The sequence below is a fragment of the Tupaia chinensis genome, unplaced genomic scaffold (assembly GCF_000334495.1).
Source record: "Tupaia chinensis unplaced genomic scaffold, TupChi_1.0 Scaffold000516_1, whole genome shotgun sequence".
NCBI lineage: Eukaryota > Metazoa > Chordata > Mammalia > Scandentia > Tupaiidae > Tupaia > Tupaia belangeri.
The window spans coordinates 599248-626480 of record NW_006160029.1 but is presented as its reverse complement, the minus strand read 5'-3'; the positions used below and the strand labels follow the sequence as shown (position 1 = coordinate 626480).

The 27233-nt window shown below is 40.6% G+C and overlaps 1 protein-coding gene across 2 annotated transcripts in view; it reads right to left on the bottom strand.

The window, feature by feature from the left end:
- RGS7BP (regulator of G protein signaling 7 binding protein) overlaps positions 1–27233 on the bottom strand; it is a 159183-nt gene that overhangs the window by 84724 nt on the left and 47226 nt on the right. For both annotated transcript variants that reach the window (XM_006156830.3, XM_006156828.3), the window contains exon 4: positions 26144–26310. In XM_006156830.3, coding sequence (XP_006156892.1) covers positions 26144–26310 — 167 coding nt within the window. The remainder of the gene's footprint in view (positions 1–26143; positions 26311–27233) is intronic.

Sequence of the window (27233 nt, the reverse complement as noted above, 5' to 3'; positions counted from 1 at the left end):
GTTCCTCTCAGATCACCGGCAGACCTTTTTTTTTTTTTTTTTTTTAAATATCATGTCCTGCCTCACTCGAGACATTCCGATTTAATTAACTTGGGATGGAGCCAAGGTATCAGTATTGTAAAAAAATCCCCTAGGGGCACTAACGTGCCTCAGGCTTAAGAGCCCTGGAATCAAGACCTCGAAGAGAGGTGTCCTGGGACCCTCTCACATTAGCTTCTGCGAGTAAAGAAGGAACTGTATAAAAGTGCCTCTCAAATTATCCTGCAATTATTCTTTCTTGATCTAACAGCACCTGAGTATGTTACTCTGGTGACAGTCAATTTTCATGGGGTATTTGGTCTTCAAAGTTGGAAGATAAGTGCATATTCTTGTAACTGCTCTGGTTTTAGAGAACTTTGAATGTTTGCTTTAGAGCTAGTGCAGGGGAAGGGCTGGAGAGCAAATAAGGAGATGCCGCTTAAGGGAAATCAAAGTATCTCAGGCTTTTCCCACTTGTACAAAGCCCTTTAGCATTAGCCCTCAGATCTCAAGGGTTTTGAGCTCCCACCTGCTTGGCTGCAGCCAGCCTCTCCAGGCATCTCCAGGAACCCCGAGTTAAATTTCTGTAAGACACTGGTAGGTGTCCAAATGTTCCCTTTAGTTGCTCACTGCCACAGAATGCTGGCCTGAGCAACGGCAGCCTCAGGCCCCAAATGTCCCAGAGAGGTGTCAATCGGACTTGAACTTGGCCACCACTGCAGTGGAATTAGAAATCAATTGTACCCTGAGGCTGGGGAAAGTGGAGCTCATCCACCACTTTTCCAGGCCAGAGACTGCAAGTCAGGAGTAAAAACTGCTTGCTGTGTCTTCCACTCATTTGGAGGCAAAGTTAATTGAACTGCAAAGTTCCAGGATTTAGTGATTCGGCATCCAGTTCATACCCACAGGTGCCACCCCGTGACCTCAGTTGGGAACAGTGTAGAACCCATGCTGTACCCAGAGCATCAATCTTAGAAACTATAGCAAAGTGCAAGATTCCTTCTCCCTTTGGTAGACCTGCTCCTGTGGACTCCCCTCTGTCCCTGCTGTGTCACGGATCCTTCTAATTTGTGTAATACATCAGAACACCAAGCGAAGGTAAACGAGGGAGTAAAATGGCAGAGATGGGTGTCAAAGAGATCAAAGAATCCGCTTTGTCTCACTCAAGCTCTCAGAATTTCCTTAAAGACAAATGATTGGCCAGGGCACCTGTGGGGTAGCAGGCAAGGCCAAGGGCTCGAAGTCAGGCGACCTGGGTTTTCATTCTAACTCTGTGATTCCCAGGCCGCGGCTGAAGGTGAGTCACTTCACCACCTCTGAGAGCTGCAGTGTCCTCACATGTGAAATAGGGATAATAACTCCCGGCTAACAGAGGTGTAGAAAAGATTAAATGACATCTCCAAAAGCACTTTGTACCCTGGAAAGCCTTAGAATGTGCATAGTGATGATAGTGACTCTATTTATAAAGGGTGTGAGTGCACCTCTCACAGGTCCCTAAGGCTACAAGAAATCAAGAACAGTACACAGCATCTACTGATACTTTAGCTCTAATGCTGTGGGTCCAAATCACCTCTTCTGGGGATGTAGGGAAGGTGAAGAAACCCCATGAGACCCCTGAGAAGGAACAGGAACCCCAGTAACTGCTCTTTAGTTTTCTTGACTTAGACTGCTTTGCCAGGGTAGAGTGCTTCCACCTCACAAACACCTCCTTATCTTTTGCTTTTTTGCTATTGCTGTCCTCACCTCTACCACCAGTATTGCATCTGTAACATACTTGGGGGCCTCTCTTTTATCCCTGGAGGAGAGAGGACCCAAATTTGGGTGAGTCACAGACCCAGGAAGAATAAAGGGAAATGTGGTCTGTTGAATGGTGTCTGTGTACCACCTGGACTGTAGAATAAACTCAGATCCCTGTGGCAAGGAGAGGCTCAAGGAAAGAAAACATCCTACCAGGGTAAGAAGAGCAGTCATACGAAAGTAACACTGAGGCTGGGTGACAGATGGAAAGCAGTCCCTGTAAGGTGCAACAAAATGAGATTGGGAAGAGAATTTTCTCCCTTAGAATTACATTTGAAATAAAATGTGTACCCAATATCTGACATGTGTGTGGACCTCAGACTCTGTTATATAACTGACAGACTATTTGTCTTAATCTTGACCATAATAAGATTAATTGTTCCTGTGTGATACAAGCAAGTAATGTGTGAGCTATATAATTTAAACAATTGTCTTCCTGGAAAAAGGGAGGGCCTCTCAAGCAGTTTAATTTCAGGATAAATGCACAAATATTATTTCTTTCTTTAGGTTCAATTCCAGAAATACTTAACATATTGTTAAGGCTAGTCAATAGGTTGTCTTCATTAACTAACAATTCAAGGACAAAATATTAGGTCTTTGAAAAGTCATGATGGGGACCAGCAGTTAGTGTAATGACTATGTCGCTGGTCTCCCATGTAGACTGCGGTTCGAGTCCAGGAACCGGCCGCCGGCTGCCGGGTACATGTGCGTGTGTGTCCAAGATCCCGAGAGGAGAATGGAGAAGGGATTGAGGTGTGGCCATCTCCCCTGGGGGGTGATTTCTCGCTTTCTGTCTCTCTGTCTCTCTCTGTCTTTCTGGCAAGCGCATGTACCCTATAGCAAAAACCTCTCCAAAAAAAAAAGAAAAAAAGAAAAAAAAAAGTCATGATGTATTTTTCTATTAAAAAATGCATCATGACTTTCCTGACGACTCAATATATTTCTTTTCTTTTTTATATTTGGTAGCTTTTTTTTTTAATGGCCAGAGGGCATGTGTACTCATCAGATAGAGAGGAGAAAAAGATTTTTTTTTTTTAAATATAAAGGAAGCGAAGTATTGATAAGTTTTTAACACTCCCCAATGTGTCATTCTGAGAATAACACAGAAATTAAGGTGTTAAAGGTTAGTTACTAGTACAAACAAAATGATAAAACATCCACACATTTTTCTAATTCTTTACATATTATCTACAAATAAAATCTACAAGCATGTGACAATTAATTACCAGGAATGGACACTAATGGGCTGAGGGCCACTCTTATCTAGTAGACTTTTTCTTTTGGTTAACATAAAAAATATCACAATATTTCAAAAGGAATTCATAGGTTCTCTCTCTCTCTCTCTCTTTTTTTTTTTGGAGAGGTTTTTGCTATGGGGCGCGTGCACTCATCAGAAAGAGAGAGAGACAGACAGCAAGAAATCCCCCCCACCCCCAGGGGTATGGCCATGTAGCAATCTCTTCTCCCCTATTCTCCTCTCCGGATCGTGTGTGCACGAATGCACACACGCCGGACATGAATTTAAGCCACCAGGTCTGGGACTCGAACTGCAGTTGACTACATGGGAGTTCAGAGTCGTAGCCATTATGCCATCTGCTGGTCCCCGTAAGTTCTCTTAAGACAAAAGGAAAAAAAAAAAAAAAAGGACAACACCCCCTCCCCCGCATCTGGCCCATATTTCCACATGGGAATTGGCAAACAATGAAGCCCAGTGGTAGTCAGCTGCTTTAGATCCACAGGCCTGTGAATCACTATCACTCCACCCTGCCCACTTTTTCATTTTGTCTACTTGGGTCCCTGTTAAATCTGAATACAGAGACCCTGAATTACACACTGCCTCTAATCACTGACCCTGAGACTGGATAATCACCTTTATTTTGTATCAACTTCATTCCTTTATCTGCACAGTTAACCAGCACAGTTCCCAGAGAATGAATTCGATCCTACTTCTCCATTTTCATTTCTATTCTCCAACTGAATCATTCTCCTTCTCTGCCTCTTTCCCCTCACATCCCACAGAATTTCCTTCTCAGAAGTTAGAGAACGCTTTTATTATGCTGAAGCGTGAAGCGAGAGTTTCCCAGAATGAACTGTGATCACATTTCTTCTGGAAAGATTACACCTAAATAGATATCTGAACTCATTTCACCCTTTCACATCAGATCTACAATGGCGCCCGCACCTTAATCTAATACTAAAATTTAGAGAATAATTTAAAGCCACTCTGAATCTGAACAGATTTGGTAGCTTAAAACATGTTTTACCCTCAGAAAAACAAAAGATTGAATCTATGAATATAAAAACAGTTGATATGGTTTGTTTTATGGAAGGAACATTTGCTGAGTGATTCTGCATTATGGTGCATACTGTAGCCTAAAATAATTTGAGCAGGTTCCTCATTATTCAACGATGGTACTCACACAAATGCAGCCATTTGAGCCCAAACTTCAGATAGTAAGAAAATATAACTTAGGGCGGAAAGATGTCATGCAGGTCCCCCAGTTCGGATGATGCAGCAATTTCCTTTGAGTCCTGTTTTCCCTCATGTAGTTGCTCTTAGGTGAGAGTTGAACCATGTCCTGACTCCTGACTACATTGTGACTGGCAGGGGCCACCTCAACTCCCCCTTTCACTCTACACACAGGGAAGCCTTCTCAAATGTCCACAGGAGAACTCCCCTTAGCCTTACTCTTTGAGAATTACAAATCATGGGGTTTGGGGCCATCTGCGGTGGTCAACGGAATGACCTAGCTAGGGAGAGACCTTGCACTCACCCTTGTGTAGGTTGAGTATTTTTCTCTTCCATGGAGGAGAAAGCTGTAACCACTCAGACCATACCTTGTTAAATCACAGTCACAGAAGGAGGCTGACCATTTATCTCTGCTTCATCTAGCTCATGTGAGGATAAATAATCTGCTCTGATCCTCACAGGAAAGGTCTCTCACTAAAGTTTTAGAAATTTATTTATGAGAGAACCCCCAGCAAGGTCCTGATGCTGCAATCCCCCCTCCCCCCAGCTGCAGCTCGTCTTGGATCATGTGCTTGTGTGCATCTGTGGTACTCAGGTAGGTCTCCAGACATGAACCCAGAACCTTCCCATGTGGCTCAGCCTCACAGATCGTGGTGTTTTATAGCCAGATCACTGTGCAGCCCCTGGCCACTATTTTTGAGCAGGACCCAGATGAGGATTATCACAACACCAAACATGCAGATTTTTAAATAGAAGCGAATAAAGTGCTAGCAAGAATAGGAACAAGAATCATTAGGTGATGGACCCTTGACTCACTTTCCAGTTAGTAATTTCTTATTTTGGAAAAAAAAAATTTTACTTTTTCTCTCCCCTTGCTTTGTGTTACAACAGGATAGAACAGACAGAAATGAGTATTTTATTAACATAGAAATAATGACTCAAAACCCAAAATGTTTGAAGTGTACAATTCAAGAAAGACCAAGAGTTTAGGGACCCTTTTAATAATTTCTTTTTCTATCTAAATTTTTCTACATTGCAAATATTTGGTAAGTATAAAAGGGAATTATTTACTCTTAAAATCTGAGACAAATAGAAATATTCATAGTAATGAACATAAGAATAATTATTTTTGTCCATTATTGCACTGCTAACAGAAATACCTGAAAATGAGTGATTTATAAAGAAATAGCAGCTTATCGACTCAAAATTCTGGGGCTGGAAAGTCTAAAGTCATCATAAAAGGGCGAAAGGCAGAACTTTGGCAGAGTGGTACCTGGTCTGTATCCACATGGCCCCTGTCTGATTTATTTCTTCTCCTTATATACATACCAGAACTCAGTCATGGGGAATCCACCCTAATGACTTATCACACTCATAGGCCCCTCCCAGGGACACTCTAAAGGACTTAAGTTTTCACTTATAGCCATTGCAATACAACCACGTCCCAAAACATGAACTTTTGGGGATAGCCAATCACCACCAAGAAAGACCAAATTCTAAAACATGAACACTACCCAAACTATAACAAAAATGAATATAATACAGAATACGAAAAGTCAGAAATGATCTGTTTATGGATAATAAATAACTGAGAGAGAAGTAAAACATCAGTTTCAATATCTCCTAAGGTCAGTAAGTAAACGGAAAGAATGGAAATAAGAATTCCAAGCCAAATGGAATACTTCAATATTAGTTAGATCCACTAAGGTGATAAAAAAAAAGTCTGAAACACAGAGGAGCTTTAAGCTTTAACCAGTCATTTTGGTTAAAAACTTGAAATCTCATGAGGGAGGCAATTTAGATTATTACTGTTAAGATTTTAAACTCCATTTGCTAGGAGAGGAGGAACTCTTGTGGGTTTATCGACAAGAGATTTCAGTATTTTGAGAAGTGCTGTTTTTAAGATTGGTCTGATCATCTCTTCCTAATCTTACTTCCATCTATTTTTCTTTCTTCTATCTCTTTGCCCAGCTTCACCATGACCTTCTTATCACCCCAGTGGGAAGCTGTCTCTCCTTTAAGCCCTGATATGCTTGGTACTGTTCCTCACCCTCACCTCCTTTTCTTTCTTTAATCCTGTGCTCATGGTGTCCTGGACTAGATCTGGGGGCAGGAGACAATGTCACTGTGGTGATGGAGTATACTGTTTCTGCTGAAATGTAGAACCAGGTCAGTTCTTGAAACATAAAGAATTCAGCACGCCCAGTTTTGTTTTTGTTTTAGTTTGTTTGTGGGTTGTTTTTTTTTTTTTTTTTTTTATTCTTTCTGTTTTAGGTTTTTGTCATAGGGCATTCGTGCTCACCAGGGACAAAGAGAGGCAGTAAGATGGAAAGTGGGAAATCACCTCCTGGGTGGGGGTGATTCCCCTCTTAGGATTTTGTGCACCCATGCACACATGCCCAGTGTGAATTTTAAGCCTCCAGAGCTGAGACAAACCACAATCAGCCATGTGGGAGTCCAGTGCCTTCACCACCACACCACCTGCTGGTCCCAATCCCCGCAGGTTTTACTGAGTCAAAAATCTGATCCCACAGGGTCATTTCTGGGACTTGCATACTCAAGCAATCAAGAAAGAAGGTACCTAAGAATAGAGCCATTTGAGCAGACATGGTACGAAGGAAGAAAGTTTAACAATTTAGGGTCCACAAAAAAGTGCTGAGGCTTCAAGAATGCAGAACCAAGAGCTATTCACACTCCACCGGCAGCTTCAGTGAGGCCATAATTTTGTTATTTTCCTTTCTTGCCTGTTTTCCTCTTCTTAGTAGCTGAGGAAACCTTAAAAACTCTCAAATCAGCTGTGTGCTGGCTGAAGAGATCCTTGTTCTGAAGTGTGTCCAGAGGAGGAGAGAGACAGAGTGGAAATAATAGTGTGTGACAGTGGAAGAGAAAATAAGCAATCCTGCAGCCAGTCTAAGAAGAAAGGGTCTGTCCGGAGAATCAAGCCAGTGTAATGGTAAGAATAAAGACTGACACCAGAGAGACCAGTGTTCAAGCCTTAGCTTTGTCACATATCTTGACCAAATATCACAACTTCTCAGAATCCAAGCTCACTGAAAAGTGGAAACAAAACAAATATCTAACTTTTTGGGTGCTTTAGACCACTTCCAAGTGAGCCTTACCTAGAATTCAGAGACAACCTTGCAACCTCATATTCTTTGGATAGGACCACCGTCTTGGAACCATATGAAGGTCCAAAGAATTATAGGCACTTCAATAATGACATTCTTTTCTTTTTATTTTTTAAAGAGGTTTTTGCCTTATGGTGTATGTGCTTGCTGGAGAGAAAGAGAAACAGAGACAGTGAAAAGGAAAATGAGAAATCACCCCCCAGGGAGGATGGTCATGCTGCAATCCCTTCTCTGTTCTCCTCCCAGGATCTTGGGCACACCCGCACATACTCCTGGCTTGAGTTTCAAGTCACCTGGTTCAGGACTTGAACCGCAGTAGACCATGTGGGAACCCAGTGGTTCAACCACTACGCCATATGCTAGCCCCAGTAATGATATTCTTGAATTAGTGAAATAATTCCACTCTCGCCTACCAACATAGCTGGCTCTGGGATGGGGGCACTCTGTGAACTGGTATCTGTTATTTGCAGGTAAACGTACTTGGCCATCTACACAAAGCCTTTAAAACCATTGTCTTTCTAGGTTATAAGTAAATATTTCAGATGAACTCATTTAGGAATAAACTATTATATGCAAATGGTACAGTGCGTAGTAGGTTTTTAGAACATCTGAACTATTTCTGTTTCTTTTTGGTTCAAAACAAATATACCTCTTCTGAGATGTAGTCATGGCCCAGGGCCACTCAAATAAAGGAGAAAGGACATTGCTATTTGCTCTGCAAAGCTCAGCCCAAGTGGCATCATTCCTTTATGAAGTCATTCCCTCTGGCCACACCTACTCAAGCAGAGCTGATTGCTATTTCCTTGATGCCTCTACTATAACCTCTGCATATTCCACTGCATCATTGAGCACACTGTGTGGAAATGATTTGCTCATATGCCTATCTCTAGGAAATAGAGATGCTAGGAAATAAGCTCATCAAGGGCAGGGGCTATGTTTTATTCCTCTTTATACTTCCAGAGACTAGCACAATGTTTGGCCTGTGCTGGAGGGTCAAGTTCAATGAATAAATTAAGCAACAAAGAAGGAAATGGGCAGGAAAGAGAGAGTGATGTATGGTGTATGTGCTTGCTGGAGAGAAAGAGAAACAGAGACAGTGAAAAGGAAAATGAGAAATCACCCCCCAGGGAGGATGGTCATGCTGCAATCCCTTCTCTGTTCTCCTCCCAGGATCTTGGGCACACCCGCACATACTCCTGGCTTGAGTTTCAAGTCACCTGGTTCAGGACTTGAACCGCAGTAGACCATGTGGGAACCCAGTGGTTCAACCACTACGCCATATGCTAGCCCCAGTAATGATATTCTTGAATTAGTGAAATAATTCCACTCTCGCCTACCAACATAGCTGGCTCTGGGATGGGGGCACTCTGTGAACTGGTATCTGTTATTTGCAGGTAAACGTACTTGGCCATCTACACAAAGCCTTTAAAACCATTGTCTTTCTAGGTTATAAGTAAATATTTCAGATGAACTCATTTAGGAATAAACTATTATATGCAAATGGTACAGTGCGTAGTAGGTTTTTAGAACATCTGAACTATTTCTGTTTCTTTTTGGTTCAAAACAAATATACCTCTTCTGAGATGTAGTCATGGCCCAGGGCCACTCAAATAAAGGAGAAAGGACATTGCTATTTGCTCTGCAAAGCTCAGCCCAAGTGGCATCATTCCTTTATGAAGTCATTCCCTCTGGCCACACCTACTCAAGCAGAGCTGATTGCTATTTCCTTGATGCCTCTACTATAACCTCTGCATATTCCACTGCATCATTGAGCACACTGTGTGGAAATGATTTGCTCATATGCCTATCTCTAGGAAATAGAGATGCTAGGAAATAAGCTCATCAAGGGCAGGGGCTATGTTTTATTCCTCTTTATACTTCCAGAGACTAGCACAATGTTTGGCCTGTGCTGGAGGGTCAAGTTCAATGAATAAATTAAGCAACAAAGAAGGAAATGGGCAGGAAAGAGAGAGTGATGACAAGAGATCACCTTCCACTTCTTTCTACTCACTCCTGTGCTCTTTTGCTCACTTCTCACAGCTAAGTTCCCTATTCTTCATAGCTCCCCAATCTTGTTAAAGATCCTGTAATAGCCCTCAGGAAACATCACTTTGGTTTATAGAGTTAAAAATTTTTGCTCTCATTAGAATGAAAGACTTCTGAGGAAGTCCTTTAAAAGGAACATGCCTGGGAACCAGCTGATGGCATAATGGTTATGTCACTGGACTCCCACATGGTTCGAGTCCCAGACCTGGAGGCTTGGAACTCACACCGGGCGCATGTGTGTGCATGCTGAAAATCTTGAGGAGAGTGGAGGAGAAGGAACTGTGGCATGGCCACACACACACCCCCGAAAAGGGGATGATTTCTAGCTTTCTGTCTCTCTGTGTCTCTCTGTCTCTCCAGTGAGCACCCTACAGCAAAAATCTCCCTTAAAAAAAAAGGAACACATCTAATTGACTTATTTCTTTGCTCCTTGCCCTTCCTGTTTGCCTGACACATGGGCATTGTTCTGAAGCTTCAGTCGAAATCTTGGAACCTTCAGGTGATGCCTGGGATTCTCTAGAAATCTCAAGTTCTGATATCCTTAAATCATGAGCCAATGCTTACGACCCCCCCCCCATCCCTAAGTTTTTAATTATGTGAGAAAAATACACACTTACATATTTAAGTCATTGATGTCTGGCCTATATTACTTGCAACCTGAAGACAGTCTGCAAAACTGATAGTCTTTCTTTTCTTCAGACAACCCAAGCTAAACTTGCTCATTCTTAGACCTTTGCATTTGCACTTCTCTCTGCCTAGATGTGTGTGTGTGTGTGTTTTTTCCCTCAGATCACCATATGATTGATCCCTTCTTAAAGTCAGATGACATGTAGAATATCACTTTCTCAGAGGGGATTTAAACATTACCCACATCACATTCATTATTCTTTAGTTATAACATTTTGTTATATTTACTGTTTGAAAAGTTCTCTTTTGTTTACTTCTCCATCACTCCCAGCTCCCTGCAAACACACACACACACACACACACACACACATGCACACCATGAATGCAAGAGCTTTCTTGATTTAGTTCAGAGCTATTGTATCTCTAGCATCTAGAAGTGCACATGGCATACAGTGGGTGTTCTATGAATAGGTTCCTGGAAAAGAGATGACTTCTGGAATGAAACATAAATATATTTTCCCATAGAAAATGCTGTCATATATATTGAATAAGTGTGTAATTTAAAGAATTATGAGTTAAACACCATTTATTACTTAGCACTATATATGGCATAGTTTCAAGTTCAGTTTCCCTCACTGAGTTCATTGTAATCTTGACCATAGACCACCCTGCAGCTTGCCCTCATATTCAGAAAATGCTCGCTGTCTCCCTGAGCTGTCCAGCTGCCTCTCTGCCTTTTACTCTTAACAGCTCATTAGATGCTAACTCCTCAATGACATTTTTTTGTTGATTTATTAAAGGTTTAATAATTTCTTTAAAAATTCCATTCAGAATAAAAAATCCCAGGTAGATTTTTTAAATCGATTCCCTGAGTGCCACTACTGGTACATATTCTCTTGTGAAAATTATATTTAAGTTGTTTCAAAGGTACCTTGCCAAACTTCCTGCCCTACCAAGTGTTTTATGAACTGAGTAGCCTTCCCAAGGGTCCATTTAAAAGTAGTAAAATCTTCTTAATCCTTCTGGAATCCTCTCTCTGTTCTGGTTTCAGTATGAGGAGCATGGTGGACTATAATGAGACTATGAGTAAGACTTTGACCTCCACGAGAGTGAATTATTTCTTCTATCTAGACTAATAGGACAGGATCATCCTGTTACACATGTAAAGAATACAAAGTAGACCAGTTTGAGGAAATGAAATGCAGAGTTAAAAATTAAGCAGTAAAGGATAAATCCAGAAATATAAACTGGATATTAGGACAGAGATCATTAATTATCTCACCATATCCACTCTCTCTCTTTCCTTTACTAATAAAATCCTAATTTTATTTTATTATTATTTTTAAAAATATGACCAGAGAGGGACTGAGCAAGAAAGAGAGAATAAGAGAGAGAGAGAAGGTGAGGAAGCAAGCTGTCGGGTCCGGGTCTTGAACCACGGTTAGCCATGTGGGAGGTTCAGCACCCTTAACTGCCACACCACCTGCTGGCCCTCTCATTTAAGGTGACAATGAGAAAATACTACATTCCCTAGTCCTGCTGGCAGTTAGGTGTGAACATGTGGTGTAGTCTGAAAGTTTTCTTTGAGACTGCTCGAAAATAGCAAATTGCTCGATATGATTTACACACATATCTCTTCATACCAGATAAAGATTCTCAGCTGGAAAGACTGACTTTTGGCCCTCCTGCTTTTCTTCCCCTTTCTCATAATAGGGAATTGGGACCAATGGCTGGAGCTCTAGCTATCATCTTGCATCATAAAGGGAGGTCCAGGAAAGAAGTCATAAACTATGAAAAGGCAATAAAACACTCTATCTGAATTGCTCATTTTAGAGCTTCCTTTCTGTGACAGAATAAATCTTGGAGCTTTTAAGCAATTGCTAATTTAAATTTTTTGTTAAATGTAGCCAACTATTTTCCTTTTTGATACAGATAATCATTTAGGAAGATTTTTTAAAAATACCCAATGTCCATGCTGCATCTCAGACTAATGAAAGCACAAACTAGGGATGGAATTCAAGAATCAGCAAATGTTAAAAGTTTCTCAGGTAATTCTTGTGTGTAGCCCAGGCTGGGAATCCTGCTTTAGGGGATAAACCTCCTATGCAGCATGTCCAAGAATCTTCTGGGGGATGCGGAGGAGCCTGTTAAAAATTCAGATTTCCAAGGCCTCGTGCCTGAGAGGTTTTGGTTCTTTAGGTCTGAGAGCACCCCAGTGATTCTGATGAAGGCAATCAAGGATGACATCTGAAGAAACACTGCTTTAGGCAATGGGGAATCTTTGGAAGTTTTAAAGCAAAGAAATGACAAGATCAGAGGAACATTTTAGGAGGATTAGCCTGGATCTCCTAAATAAATTGAAGAGACAGTGAGATAGAAGGCAAGGAGACCAATTGGGAGGCTGCAGTAGCCGATGGCCTGAGGGGATACTTTCTGAACTAAGAGGGCAGCCACAGAGATCAGGAAACAGAAGAGACACAATAGACACTGAAAAAAGGAAGAAACGAAACAAAACAAAACTACAGGACTTGGTAACTGATGGACACAGGGTAGAGGAACTTCAAGATATTCTTACTGACTGAGGACTACACTACGGATTTTATTTCTTCTCGGTTAGTACATTTTCCCCCTTTTCTTGAATTTAGTTAAATTGTTATAGATTATTAGTTTACTATGCATCTACAGCTGCGAATATTAAGTTGATTTCTGTTAACTTGATTATATCTAGGGTTTCCCATTAGGTAACATATATTTGCTAAACCAATTCTGTTTCAAGGCTCAGAGGTTTTATCCTAACCAGAGTCAATTTCACAAATAAAGTTATTATATATACACATGTCTGTGTATATCTATGCATGTATACGAGTGTATATCTATGCATCTATGTATACAGGGAAACAATGCTTTCATGAGATCTCACTTTATGTTTTTTTCATTTATTTTTAATTTGCTGTAGGGTTCCTGCATTCACTAGAAAGAGAGAAGAGAGTTAGAGAGGGAAAATGAGAAAGCATCCCCCAGAGGGGATGATCACACTGCAATCCTGTCTCATCCATTCTCCCCTCAAGATTTTGGGCACACATGCACACTCACCCAGAGTGTTTTTTTCAAGCCGCCAGGTCTAGAGCTCGAGCCATGCAGTTGGTCATGTGAGACCAATGGCTTTAACTACCATACTCACTGGCTGTCCCTTACTTCCCCGTCCCCTGCCCAAGTCATGTCTTGTGAAGCAAAGAAAGGAAACAGTATAGTTACTGTTCTGAAGCAGTGCGTCACACAGGTATCTTTCTGAGAGGAAACATAACTAAATTCTCAAAGGCTTGAAGTCTAAAGAATGGTTTAAAAAGGTGATCTCAAAGGTAAATTATTATCTTAGTATTCAATATATCTTACTATTCAATATAAACCCACCAAGCAGAGAGATATTATAGCGATATTTTATCAATGAACCTAAATTCAATATAATTACTTTATGACTAATTCTAGATACACATTGCCCATTGATCTGTTGTAACAATGAACACCCGTGTCTCAGGAATTGATCTTGGGTATGCCCTTCGAGTCCTCTGTTATTTAAAAAAGCAACATATTGATTTCAGAGTTATAAAACAAAAAAGTAGCCAACTATACAGGAATATCATAAAATATGAACTAATCTATTGTCTCAATTCTTACTGAAATCTTTATCAAGACAGTTTCTTTTAAGAATAGATTTTAAAACACCGAGTAAACCTAATGAACCATCACTGAGCTCGCCACTCAGGGTGCAAAGATGAATGAGACACAGCCTTACTCTCTTGTACTTCATAGTATAGATAATAAAGTGGTGATGGATTTTCCTAAAGTTTGTTTTAGATTTAATTTTCTCTCTAATTGGAACATCTATTCAGAATCTAACAAGGTGAAAGTCATTAGCTCTGTACAAAAAATAAAAAAGGCTAAACTTGAGCAGACAATGGGAGAACAGTTGTCAAGATTCCATAGCACACTGAGCTTGGCTGCTAGTCAGAGCACTCTTTTTCACTCTGGTGTGAAGCAGGGCCTTGTGGCTTGCTTGAGAGCATGTGAGTGGTCTTTCAGCTGCAGTTAGGAGCACCTCGAGGGACTGCCACCTGCTCACTTCGCCCAGCCTTGACTGGTAAAGTGAATGCCCCACGTGTGGACTGTCAGTGCCTCACCTACTCTCCCTTGTATTCTCACCTGCAGTTAGATTTTTGTTCCCCTCCAGACACCAGTAATTACGTTGGTTAGAGCAAAGTGCTAAAGACTTGAGAGCCAGTATCTTTGTGAAAATATTCATTTCATATATAAAACATCCTCTTTCATGTTCACAAACTCTACCTTAACATGAGTTGTAATCTTGCAAATGACAAAACTTGGGCTCAGGGTATGTAGAGTATAGGTGGTTGGTTGTGGGTAAAACTACACTTCCACTGCCCACCTCTACTCTGGGCAAAACAACATGGTCAATTCTACCTCAGATGGATCAAGGGAATTTGTGATGGGTTGAATTATGCTCCCAAGTTAACATGTTGAAGTCTTAACCAGTGGTACTTGGAATGTGACCCTTTCTTAAATGTTTATTTCGTTTTCTTACATGAGAGAGACCCATGCTGTGACCTCCTTCCTAGCCTTGCAGCCAGCCAGGATTATGGATGCTCCACAGTTGCAATTGGTGTGTGTTCAGATCATTGCCCTGGGATCCAAACCCCAGGCCTGTCATATGGCTCCAGTATTTTGCACTGGTGCCCTATTCCCTGCACTGGGCCAGAATGTGACTGTTTTTGAAAACAGGGTACCTGAAGCAAAATTAGCCAAGTTAGGATATGTTACTTATGCAATATGACTGGGTGTCCCTGTGAAAAGGGGAAATTCAGACAAAGACACAGACATACACATGAAAAATACTATGTGAGGCTGAAGACAGAGATGCTTCAATGAGCCAAGGAAAGCCAAAGATGGCCAGAAAACCACTAGAAGCTAAAGGAGAAGCATGGAACAGATTCTCTCACAGACCTCAGAAAGAACCAACCCTGCTTGGTCTTAGACTTCTAGTTTCCATGATCATGAGACAATACAGCTTGGTCTTAGACTTCTAGTTTCCATAATCATGAAACAATATATTTCCACTTTTTTAAAGTTTTTTTAAGCCTTTTTTTTTATTGCCAGTAAGTGGATGCACCATCCAGAGAGAGATAGAAAGAGAGAAAACAGAAGACACTCTCCTCAACGGGATGCAGTCATGCCACAATCACTTCCTCTCTCTATCCTGTTGGGATTTGGGGTGCACACATACAGGTTCCCCACATCTTTCAAGCTGTATAGGACAGGACTTGAACCCTGGTTGGCCATGTGAGATCCGATTTCCTTAATCACTAGTCTGTACGGCCAGTCTAATTTCTGTTGTTTAAGCCACCCAGTTTGTGGTACTTTATTACGGCAGCCCTAGCAAAGTAATACTGGACTGTTCTTCCAGCATTATCTTTCTGGATAAGGAATTCTTTTGCTATAGACATAACTTGCCTTTTACTATTTGACCAGTGAGAGCTGAAGATGTTAAAGCAAACACCTGTAACAGGAAGAGATCATGAGGCCAGCTTGGTGATACAATGGTAATGAGCTACTCAACAATGCTGAATTCATGAATGGAAGGGTTTGGTTTCCTGTCAACTTGCACATACCTCACATGTGCACCCATGATCTTGACTGGCTGAAAAAGGAAGAAACGAAACAAAACAAAACTACAGGACTTGGTAACTGATGGACACAGGGTAGAGGAACTTCAAGATATTCTTACTGACTGAGGACTACACTACGGATTTTATTTCTTCTCGGTTAGTACATTTTCCCCCTTTTCTTGAATTTAGTTAAATTGTTATAGATTATTAGTTTACTATGCATCTACAGCTGCGAATATTAAGTTGATTTCTGTTAACTTGATTATATCTAGGGTTTCCCATTAGGTAACATATATTTGCTAAACCAATTCTGTTTCAAGGCTCAGAGGTTTTATCCTAACCAGAGTCAATTTCACAAATAAAGTTATTATATATACACATGTCTGTGTATATCTATGCATGTATACGAGTGTATATCTATGCATCTATGTATACAGGGAAACAATGCTTTCATGAGATCTCACTTTATGTTTTTTTCATTTATTTTTAATTTGCTGTAGGGTTCCTGCATTCACTAGAAAGAGAGAAGAGAGTTAGAGAGGGAAAATGAGAAAGCATCCCCCAGAGGGGATGATCACACTGCAATCCTGTCTCATCCATTCTCCCCTCAAGATTTTGGGCACACATGCACACTCACCCAGAGTGTTTTTTTCAAGCCGCCAGGTCTAGAGCTCGAGCCATGCAGTTGGTCATGTGAGACCAATGGCTTTAACTACCATACTCACTGGCTGTCCCTTACTTCCCCGTCCCCTGCCCAAGTCATGTCTTGTGAAGCAAAGAAAGGAAACAGTATAGTTACTGTTCTGAAGCAGTGCGTCACACAGGTATCTTTCTGAGAGGAAACATAACTAAATTCTCAAAGGCTTGAAGTCTAAAGAATGGTTTAAAAAGGTGATCTCAAAGGTAAATTATTATCTTAGTATTCAATATATCTTACTATTCAATATAAACCCACCAAGCAGAGAGATATTATAGCGATATTTTATCAATGAACCTAAATTCAATATAATTACTTTATGACTAATTCTAGATACACATTGCCCATTGATCTGTTGTAACAATGAACACCCGTGTCTCAGGAATTGATCTTGGGTATGCCCTTCGAGTCCTCTGTTATTTAAAAAAGCAACATATTGATTTCAGAGTTATAAAACAAAAAAGTAGCCAACTATACAGGAATATCATAAAATATGAACTAATCTATTGTCTCAATTCTTACTGAAATCTTTATCAAGACAGTTTCTTTTAAGAATAGATTTTAAAACACCGAGTAAACCTAATGAACCATCACTGAGCTCGCCACTCAGGGTGCAAAGATGAATGAGACACAGCCTTACTCTCTTGTACTTCATAGTATAGATAATAAAGTGGTGATGGATTTTCCTAAAGTTTGTTTTAGATTTAATTTTCTCTCTAATTGGAACATCTATTCAGAATCTAACAAGGTGAAAGTCATTAGCTCTGTACAAAAAATAAAAAAGGCTAAACTTGAGCAGACAATGGGAGAACAGTTGTCAAGATTCCATAGCACACTGAGCTTGGCTGCTAGTCAGAGCACTCTTTTTCACTCTGGTGTGAAGCAGGGCCTTGTGGCTTGCTTGAGAGCATGTGAGTGGTCTTTCAGCTGCAGTTAGGAGCACCTCGAGGGACTGCCACCTGCTCACTTCGCCCAGCCTTGACTGGTAAAGTGAATGCCCCACGTGTGGACTGTCAGTGCCTCACCTACTCTCCCTTGTATTCTCACCTGCAGTTAGATTTTTGTTCCCCTCCAGACACCAGTAATTACGTTGGTTAGAGCAAAGTGCTAAAGACTTGAGAGCCAGTATCTTTGTGAAAATATTCATTTCATATATAAAACATCCTCTTTCATGTTCACAAACTCTACCTTAACATGAGTTGTAATCTTGCAAATGACAAAACTTGGGCTCAGGGTATGTAGAGTATAGGTGGTTGGTTGTGGGTAAAACTACACTTCCACTGCCCACCTCTACTCTGGGCAAAACAACATGGTCAATTCTACCTCAGATGGATCAAGGGAATTTGTGATGGGTTGAATTATGCTCCCAAGTTAACATGTTGAAGTCTTAACCAGTGGTACTTGGAATGTGACCCTTTCTTAAATGTTTATTTCGTTTTCTTACATGAGAGAGACCCATGCTGTGACCTCCTTCCTAGCCTTGCAGCCAGCCAGGATTATGGATGCTCCACAGTTGCAATTGGTGTGTGTTCAGATCATTGCCCTGGGATCCAAACCCCAGGCCTGTCATATGGCTCCAGTATTTTGCACTGGTGCCCTATTCCCTGCACTGGGCCAGAATGTGACTGTTTTTGAAAACAGGGTACCTGAAGCAAAATTAGCCAAGTTAGGATATGTTACTTATGCAATATGACTGGGTGTCCCTGTGAAAAGGGGAAATTCAGACAAAGACACAGACATACACATGAAAAATACTATGTGAGGCTGAAGACAGAGATGCTTCAATGAGCCAAGGAAAGCCAAAGATGGCCAGAAAACCACTAGAAGCTAAAGGAGAAGCATGGAACAGATTCTCTCACAGACCTCAGAAAGAACCAACCCTGCTTGGTCTTAGACTTCTAGTTTCCATGATCATGAGACAATACAGCTTGGTCTTAGACTTCTAGTTTCCATAATCATGAAACAATATATTTCCACTTTTTTAAAGTTTTTTTAAGCCTTTTTTTTTATTGCCAGTAAGTGGATGCACCATCCAGAGAGAGATAGAAAGAGAGAAAACAGAAGACACTCTCCTCAACGGGATGCAGTCATGCCACAATCACTTCCTCTCTCTATCCTGTTGGGATTTGGGGTGCACACATACAGGTTCCCCACATCTTTCAAGCTGTATAGGACAGGACTTGAACCCTGGTTGGCCATGTGAGATCCGATTTCCTTAATCACTAGTCTGTACGGCCAGTCTAATTTCTGTTGTTTAAGCCACCCAGTTTGTGGTACTTTATTACGGCAGCCCTAGCAAAGTAATACTGGACTGTTCTTCCAGCATTATCTTTCTGGATAAGGAATTCTTTTGCTATAGACATAACTTGCCTTTTACTATTTGACCAGTGAGAGCTGAAGATGTTAAAGCAAACACCTGTAACAGGAAGAGATCATGAGGCCAGCTTGGTGATACAATGGTAATGAGCTACTCAACAATGCTGAATTCATGAATGGAAGGGTTTGGTTTCCTGTCAACTTGCACATACCTCACATGTGCACCCATGATCTTGACTGGCTGAAAAAGCTGGGGAAGGCATTGTGACATGACACCCTGCTGGGAGTTCTTGTCTTTTTCTCTCTGTCTCTCATTCTCATGAAGGAAGTAAATTAACTTAGAAAAAAATAAAAAAGGGGGGCACATAAAGAACAGAGTGGGTGGTGTGGCATGCCTGCCAACCACAGATTTCTCACTAACAGCAGAGGCTGTCACTGCCCACTGAAGGCCTCCTCCATCATGCAGATCAAAGACATCTGAGAGAGCTACCTCCCTGGTCACCAAGTTCTTCCTAACTCTACCAACCCACAGAATTGCTCCTGTCACAGTGAACGTGTCAAAAGCGACATTACTGACTAACTTGCAGTTCTCTAACTCTCCTTTCCCTCACTTTCTCACCTCCCAACTTTCTAGCGAACAGAACAAGGGCATGAACAAGAAACCAGCTAAAAAGTGAAACTAGAAAAACTAGAGGATAAAAATGAATAGCAGTCAAACAAAACATAAACAGACCAAAAATAGAAGGAGGAGGAGGAAGGGAGAAAAGGAAAGAGAGGAGGAGAGGGTGTGGAGAAGAAGTAAACACAAGGAGATTTAGCAGGAGAAAAATATAGTCAGAAAAATCATTGCTGGAGGGAAAGACCTGGGGTTGTGGATCTCCAGAATGTTCATTACATGGCTCCAGAAGGCCTTTAGGAATTTAACATAATACTACATTCACATTCTTCTTGTGAATGTAGTATGTTCAGATTCCAACAAATTATTCCTGAAATTCAATCATCAAACTGCAAGGTGCTTGTTATTTCCTAGCTTAGTCCCATAAACAAAGTCTATGTGATTCCACACAAATTAATGTAGCATACTGAAACGGTGAAGCCAGGTGACTCAGAAACCATTCAGTTCAACACTCTCATTTAGGTGCACAGGGAATTTAACAGATTTGTCCAGTGTCACATATCTTATACCAGAACTAGGCCAAAAGCTTTTGTAAGTATTGGGTGATTTATGAAGAATCTAGGCTGATTTATATAAAGAAAATATTTCTATACTTAACTATATTTGAAACTTCACACCCCCATATCATTTTTAAAGTATTCAAGAATAGACCTTTTGATAGCCATACGGAAAACATCAACCTAGAAAATTCTTTGGAACATAATGTAAGAAACCAAGGTTAAAAAAGATTTATTCCAACCAAAATGTGTATTTGAAAAATATTTGATGGACTAATATATTTTTATATAAGTATATCTTGACAATTTAACATTTTTTTACTTTAGTTTTTAATTGCCAGAGGGCATGTGTGCTCTCTGAGAGGCACAGAGAGAGAGGGAAAAGCATCCTACCCTCCAGCCCCAAAAGGGGTATGATCACACAGCAACCCCTTTTCTTCCATTTCTTCATCCTGTCTGGATTTGGGGCACACACACACACTCCCTGCATATTTTTCAAGCCCCTGGGTCCAGGATTTAAGCCCAGTCACCCATGTGGTATCCAGCTCCCTTAACTAGAGCTGCCCTGATAATCTGAATTTTAATGTTTTAATCTTTATACCAATACTAACCTGAACTAAATAATGGCATTTATTACGCACTAGTCAGTCTTCTAAGTGCTTTATCTTTACAATACCGTATGATTTGGTCTCATTATTTATGAACTTTATTTTGCTGATTAGGATACTCAGGCAGAAAGGGACAATATCTTGGCCCAATGTCACACTACTTGTGAATAGTAGCACTGCTGGCCTGGCTTCACAGTTTATTTCCTCAATCACTGTACCAAACTACCACCACCCTGTGGGGCAATATGCATATCAAATTTACACGTAACCTTAGTAAGTGAAAAAACCAAGATTTATCCACGTCTAATCAATTATCAGGGTTTCCCGGAGGGTGTTGGCCACTGTTGCCCGTCACACTATACAGCCTCTCATATTATCATACCTATACCTCTCACTTCCTTTTTTTTCTTTTCTCTTTCTTTCTTTCCTTCTTTCTTTCTTTTCTTTCTTTCTATCTTTTTTTTGTTTGTTTGTTTGTTTGCAAGGTTTTTGCTACTCCTCACACGTGCACTCGCCAGAGAGACAGGAAGTGAGAAATCACCCCCACCAGGGGATGACCACACCACAATCCCTTCTCCTCTATTCTCTTTTCAGGATCTTGGGCACACATGCAAATGCGCCCAGCATGAGTTTAAGCCACCTGGAACTGTGGTCGGCTACATGGGAGTGCAGCAACATAGCCATTACGCCAACTGCTGGTCCCTCTATACCTCATTTCTAAGCTCTGCAATAAACCCTTCTCTACTTTGACTCTTCAGCAACCATTAACAGGAGGTAGTGATGTGAGAACAATTCAATCCAATGCGGAAGCCACAGGAGCAGCATAGAAAAGGGAATCCTAACCACCTGCCACGGTATGGACTTGGGTTGCTGGAGAGTGCAGGTTGCCTTTTTCTTTGGATTCCCCAAGAGGTGGTGTGCTTGATGGAATGGATATTAAATCAGAGAGCAAAAACCCCCAAGTTTTAAGACCCAGGTCTTAGAGCAGCTCTGACTAGTAAAGTATCACAGACGACTGAGAATGTGGTCTCTGCTTCATACACCCAGCACATGTAATCCTCTCAGTTACTGTAGGGATAGGTACAACTAGTTCTAAATTAAGGAATTGAGGCTAAAAGAGGTAAATACTTCTATCCAGGAGTAAAGAGGCTATTCAGCCTGTCTTTTGGGCTGTGTGACTCCAATCAGAATGTTTGTATACAAGTGGACTTTGTGGAAAAATGGAATTGAAGTATTAGTTAATTTTGGTATGAACAATTTTTGAAATCCCTGCATAGATTTATTTCTTTCTTTTAAATTTGCTGTTGAGTGTGTGTGCTCACCAGGAAGAGAGAAAGAGAGAGAGAAGCAAAGAGAAACCTCCCCCTACTCCAGGAAAATGGCCATGCCGCAGTACCTTCTCCTTCATTCTCCTCTTGGATTTTGGGCATGCATTACACATGCTCCTGATGTATTTTTCAAGCTACAGGGTCTGGGACTCAAATGGTGAGCCACCTTAACACAATCCTATCAGCTGGCCCACATAGTTTTCTCATAATACATATTTTTAATGAACTTTTTGACCCATTGTTTACTCTGCCAAACTATCTCCAAAGTCACTTACATTCTCTGACTCTCAGACTCTTCAAATATAAAGTGCCATGGAGTCCTAGGGATTCACTGGAACTAGTTCAGGGTGAGCACATGCACTCTACAGCACTATTCTCTCTTAAAAAAAAAAATAGTATCTCAGAAGTCCCTTTGGGAAAGAAGTTTAAGGAGACAGGGCCTAGACTGCTGCCTACCTGATAGGTATGCAGTTGCACATTGTACATATACAAACATACACACACACACCCCAAGCATTGCACAACAATGCTACTTTGACTTGCTCTGGACATTTGTCTCTCTACATTTAAGTTGAAGGGAGGATTTGCTACTAAAAAAAAAAAAAAATGAAATTTTACTTGCAAGTGATATTTAAGTTTCCTCTTAGCTTCATTATCTAGGCTAAGATAAGCGTTATAAAGGTATAATAACTTTGGTAAATCAAGCCAGTCAAAAGATTTCAGGTTCATCTGGCTGGATGAATCCCGAAGATATCTTATGGAAAGCAAAGACTGCTTGAATCTCTGCTAATCTAAACACAATTTGAGGAAGTGTTTTGACTGTGACAGTGAAGAGCTTCCTACTCAGGGCCAGCCACTGAGAAACAGAGTCTAAGTTTTCGTCTCCTGTGGTCACTATCATTTCTTGAGGGTTTCAAATGGTCAGGGATGAAAGGGATATAGTGCTTGCAGCTTGTTTAATATTAACTCATTGTCCTGCCTTACTCTTTTCTTCCTGTTCACTTTCAATCTCATCATTCTCCTCTGGCCCTTCAGTTAGCTTGTAGATAAGAAAGGAGGAGTCTATAATGGTAACAAATGAATGAATTTATTTACTCCTTCAAGCCTGCCTTCCTCCACCTGTATTCCTTCACAGAGTAACACATTGGTGCATAGATGATAGCCATGAGGGAGGCATCTTGATGAGCTCATTAAGAGTCAAGTTTTATTCTTCCCCCATCCCTATAGCTCATAGTGTTCATTAAAAGCTACATATACAGCAAAGAATAAAGCCAATTAAAAGTCAAGTGTTAATCATCATGATTGATGGTGATAATTTAAAAGTTGTTGTGGTATACTTTAGATACCATACAACTCACTCATTTCTAAAGTGTGCAATCCAGTAACTTTTTAAATAAGGACAGAATTGTGCAACCATCTCTATACTGCAGTTTTGGAACATGTCATCACTGCAAAAAGATTTCTCCAGCTCATTTGTAGTCACTACCTATTCTCCAGCCCCAGGCAACCAGTAATCTAGCGTCTGTCTCTATAAATTTGCTTTCTCTGAGCATTTCCTATAAATGAAATCATATAATATGTGGTGTTTTGTGACTGGATTCTTTCAGTCAGTATACCCATTGCAAGATTCATCCATATTTTAGCACATATCAGTACTGTGTTCTTTTTTACACAACACTTTTTTTAGCCTCTTCTTTTTTAAGTTTACTTCTTCACTGAGCAAAGAAGAGAGGGATAGCAACCACCTCAATAGGATCTTGACACCAAAATTCAGCCATGCTTCACTAGCTCTAGATCATGAGGGCATGAGAGCGTAGCATACTCAAGAAGGTCTCCGGAACCTCATGTGGATCAGCCTTGTAGAGTGTTGCATTTATTGCCTTACCACCACCCAGTCCCTATGTAACATCTTTTGAATGGTAGCATTGTATAAAGGAAAGAACGTGGATTTCAGAAACGCAAATATAATGTTGAATCAAAGCTGTGCCACTTCTTAGCTGTGTGACTTTAGGTAAATTCTTCAATTTCTTTGAGACCTAACTGTAGAATAAGGATAATAACCCCTCCCTATGAATTAGCTGAACTGTGATGGCAAATAGAGAGTACTCAAGAAATCAGGTCCTCTCTACATTTTCCAAGATATTTTTTCTCACCCCTGTTTCAAATTTTAAAGTTAATCCTACAGCCTCCCTATCAGACTTCACATCAAGCTTGAAATGAAAACCCACATAAAAAGCATTATCAGAAACGGAATTCTGCCAAAGGGAATAACATCCTTCATTAATGGAGTCCAGATGGTGAGGAACTAAAGGGATTTCCTTCAATTACATTACTGTCATTTTGTATAAAGAATGTTAACTTGCATTTAATTATTATTTTAAGGGAGAAAATATATAAAATTCTATCCAGAACATTTCATAGAATTGGTCTTACCTTTGCAAGGCTCTAAGAACACAATATTTTCCTACCAATTCTTATAAAATGGCCCCATTTCATTAACGCTCAGATAACATATAAGCAAGTGAAAATATTACAAATCTCATAGTAAATAAAATCCACTTTAAGTCCTCAAAACTCAACTTTAGCCAGTAGTTTTAGACCCCTTCTTTCCTAAGCCTTCAGTAGAGCCCAGATTTCATGAGCATAGTAAAATAACTGAACTGATCTCTTCACTCATTTCTCCATCCACTGTCTCTGATTAGTACGTCTTCATTTTGAGTTCCAACTCAAAGGTATCCTGAACCTACCCCCATCCCACACTCTTGAACACAAAATATACAGAGGTACTGCCCTTTAACTTGGGCATAAAATATCCTGTCCTCAGTTTGCTTTTCCTTCTGAATTAATGTTTCTTTTAACTTTTTAATTCACCACTACTCCTCTTTAGGTTTCTGCTTGTTTTCTTCTCCCCTTGTGTAGGATTCATCACATTTGCTTTTCTTCCTCAAATTCCTAAAGCACTCCATTTCCCAGATAAACATCCTGTTACATGCAGCATAACAAAACAGAAAAAGTAAGGTCTCTCAATATTTCTACTAAATTAAATAGGTTTGTAATATATTTTGTTTACCCCTCACTTTAAGGAGACTATTAGAGTGTAACTTTTTGCATGATATAAAATGCCTGTCGTCAAAGGTAAACTAGTTACTAAAAGAGGCAACATATGGCTTTCTAACTTTATAGAGCAGTAATAGTCATTATACATATTATTGGTACTAAAGATGGCAGAAAGTGATTCTTTCAAATAGGTAAATTATTAAGTCATTGGGAAAGTCATGACTTTTATGTTTTTCTGTTCAAAAATACGTCATAACTTTCCTGATGATCCAATAGATATAATTCATACATTGATCAATCTGCCACATTCTTGGGTGAGTCTGACTCATTTGAACTTCTGTGGTGATAAAGCCACATTCACACAGATTAATACACAGAAGTCATATCCAGATGGAACCAGGCACTGAAAGAAGTGTACGAATTTCCTTGTTTTAGGTATTCCCTTAAATATAGGAACTGTTAACAAAATGTATGGCCAACTTTTATCCCAAATTTGAGAAATCAAAGTGTAGATGGGATCCCTGGAGAAAGTTTTCACTCGCTGTCTTATCACCTAGACTTGGGGTTCCATAACTGTGATAAAAATTAGGAAAATTTTCGGGGGACAAAACCAGCTTAGGTTTATTTAGATTTGTTAATTTCCCCAATCTGTAAAACAAACAAACAAACAAAAAACCTTGTCTTGTGTTAAAACTTCCCTTGCATATAGCTACAGAGAAGTAATTTATATCCAAGACTTTATTTTAAGGATTTTTATTTTAAGCAGTATCATAGGAATTTATCTCATGGCATAAATAGTTTAGCAAATCTGGGATTTAGCAAAGATTTTCTCTCAACAGCACAGGCCTTTTGTTCAGCTTCAGATGACAAAATAATCTTGAGGCAAGATGATTTAACTTGGTCAAATGCCCAAACATTCTTCTCCCAGAATGTTAAATCCCAAATTCCGGCAAGTGACCAGCATATTGAAAGTTAATTAAAAAAAAAAAAAAAAGACAACTTAGTGACTAAAATTAAATTACAAAGCCTCCAGATTATGGTTTGGCCTATAGTTTGTCAACAGCTCTCCCAATCTCGGGGTGATTGGTTAAAATCCCAAATTTGCACAGATCATGTCTGAGGCCTTGTTCACCACAAAATGCTGTCAGCATCAGTGCATCATGTATATGAGTTAATCAAGTAATGCCAAGAGTCTCCTACCCAGAGATGGCAGCCAGTTTTTGGTGTGCCTGACGGGCCATTTCACAGCCTTTGGTTCTTGTTTTGTGCATTTCCGCTCGGAGTGAGGGGCAGCTGACTGAGACGTCCCCAATAGAAATGACCAATTCCCGGTACAGGGCCACTTGAGTGTTGAACTCTTGGACAAGCTGGAAAAGAAGCAAGTTTCTTTCACCAAACACTTAACAGAAAGTTTCCTGTTCTGGGGTATGTAAACAAGGACCTTCACCAACCCCTGAGCCAACTCACCTAAACTCCAGCAAAGGAGCCTACAAATTACTTAAACTTCCGTTGCAAAGATGTCAAGTGTCTTTAACAAAGGCAAGTGTTTTTCACCGGCAAGCTTGGTCATGGAGCTCTAGTTCCAGACCTACTTGCCCCCACCCGTTCAGACACAGTTTCTGAAGAGAAGATCATATTTAGAGAGCGATCATGACACTCCCAGGTCACTATGAATGATGCTGGGACTCCGGCATAGACGCTCCTGTATGCCACTGCTAGGACGGGGATTTGAAGTTGAACCAGGGAAGGAGACCAAAGGTAAGAGTACAATAGACAGACCATTCACCTTCTGCCGGGCCTCAACCGCTCAGGCTCCGGAGCCTGACGGGAAGGTCGGCCACAGCCTCTGCGCTGGAGCCTTCGTCCGCTCTGCAGCGCTCCGTGCGCTCTGTTTGGATTCGTTTGCTACTGTCTCTCCACAAAGCAGCACCTTGAACTGGCTCGCTCACCCCACCTCCCCATTCTCATCCCCTCCCTCCCTGGTGAGCAATCCAGTTCACCGTGTCTTTCGCATCCAACATTCTTTCAAGGGGCAGAGACACAACCTACGCCGCTGACCCTCAAGATCCTTCTGGTGGCACTTCTCTCCGCGGGGCCATTACGACCCGGGTGTCACCCCGAATCTGGGGGACTGCAGATTTAAAAATAGTGCATATGCACGTGATCGGCATGGAGGAGCTGAGGGTGGGGGAGTGGCTGGCACTCAAGCAAATCATTAACACACACGACTTCCCCCACCCCTCTCAAAAAAAAAAAAAAAAAAAAAAAAGGTTTAAAAAACAAAACAAAT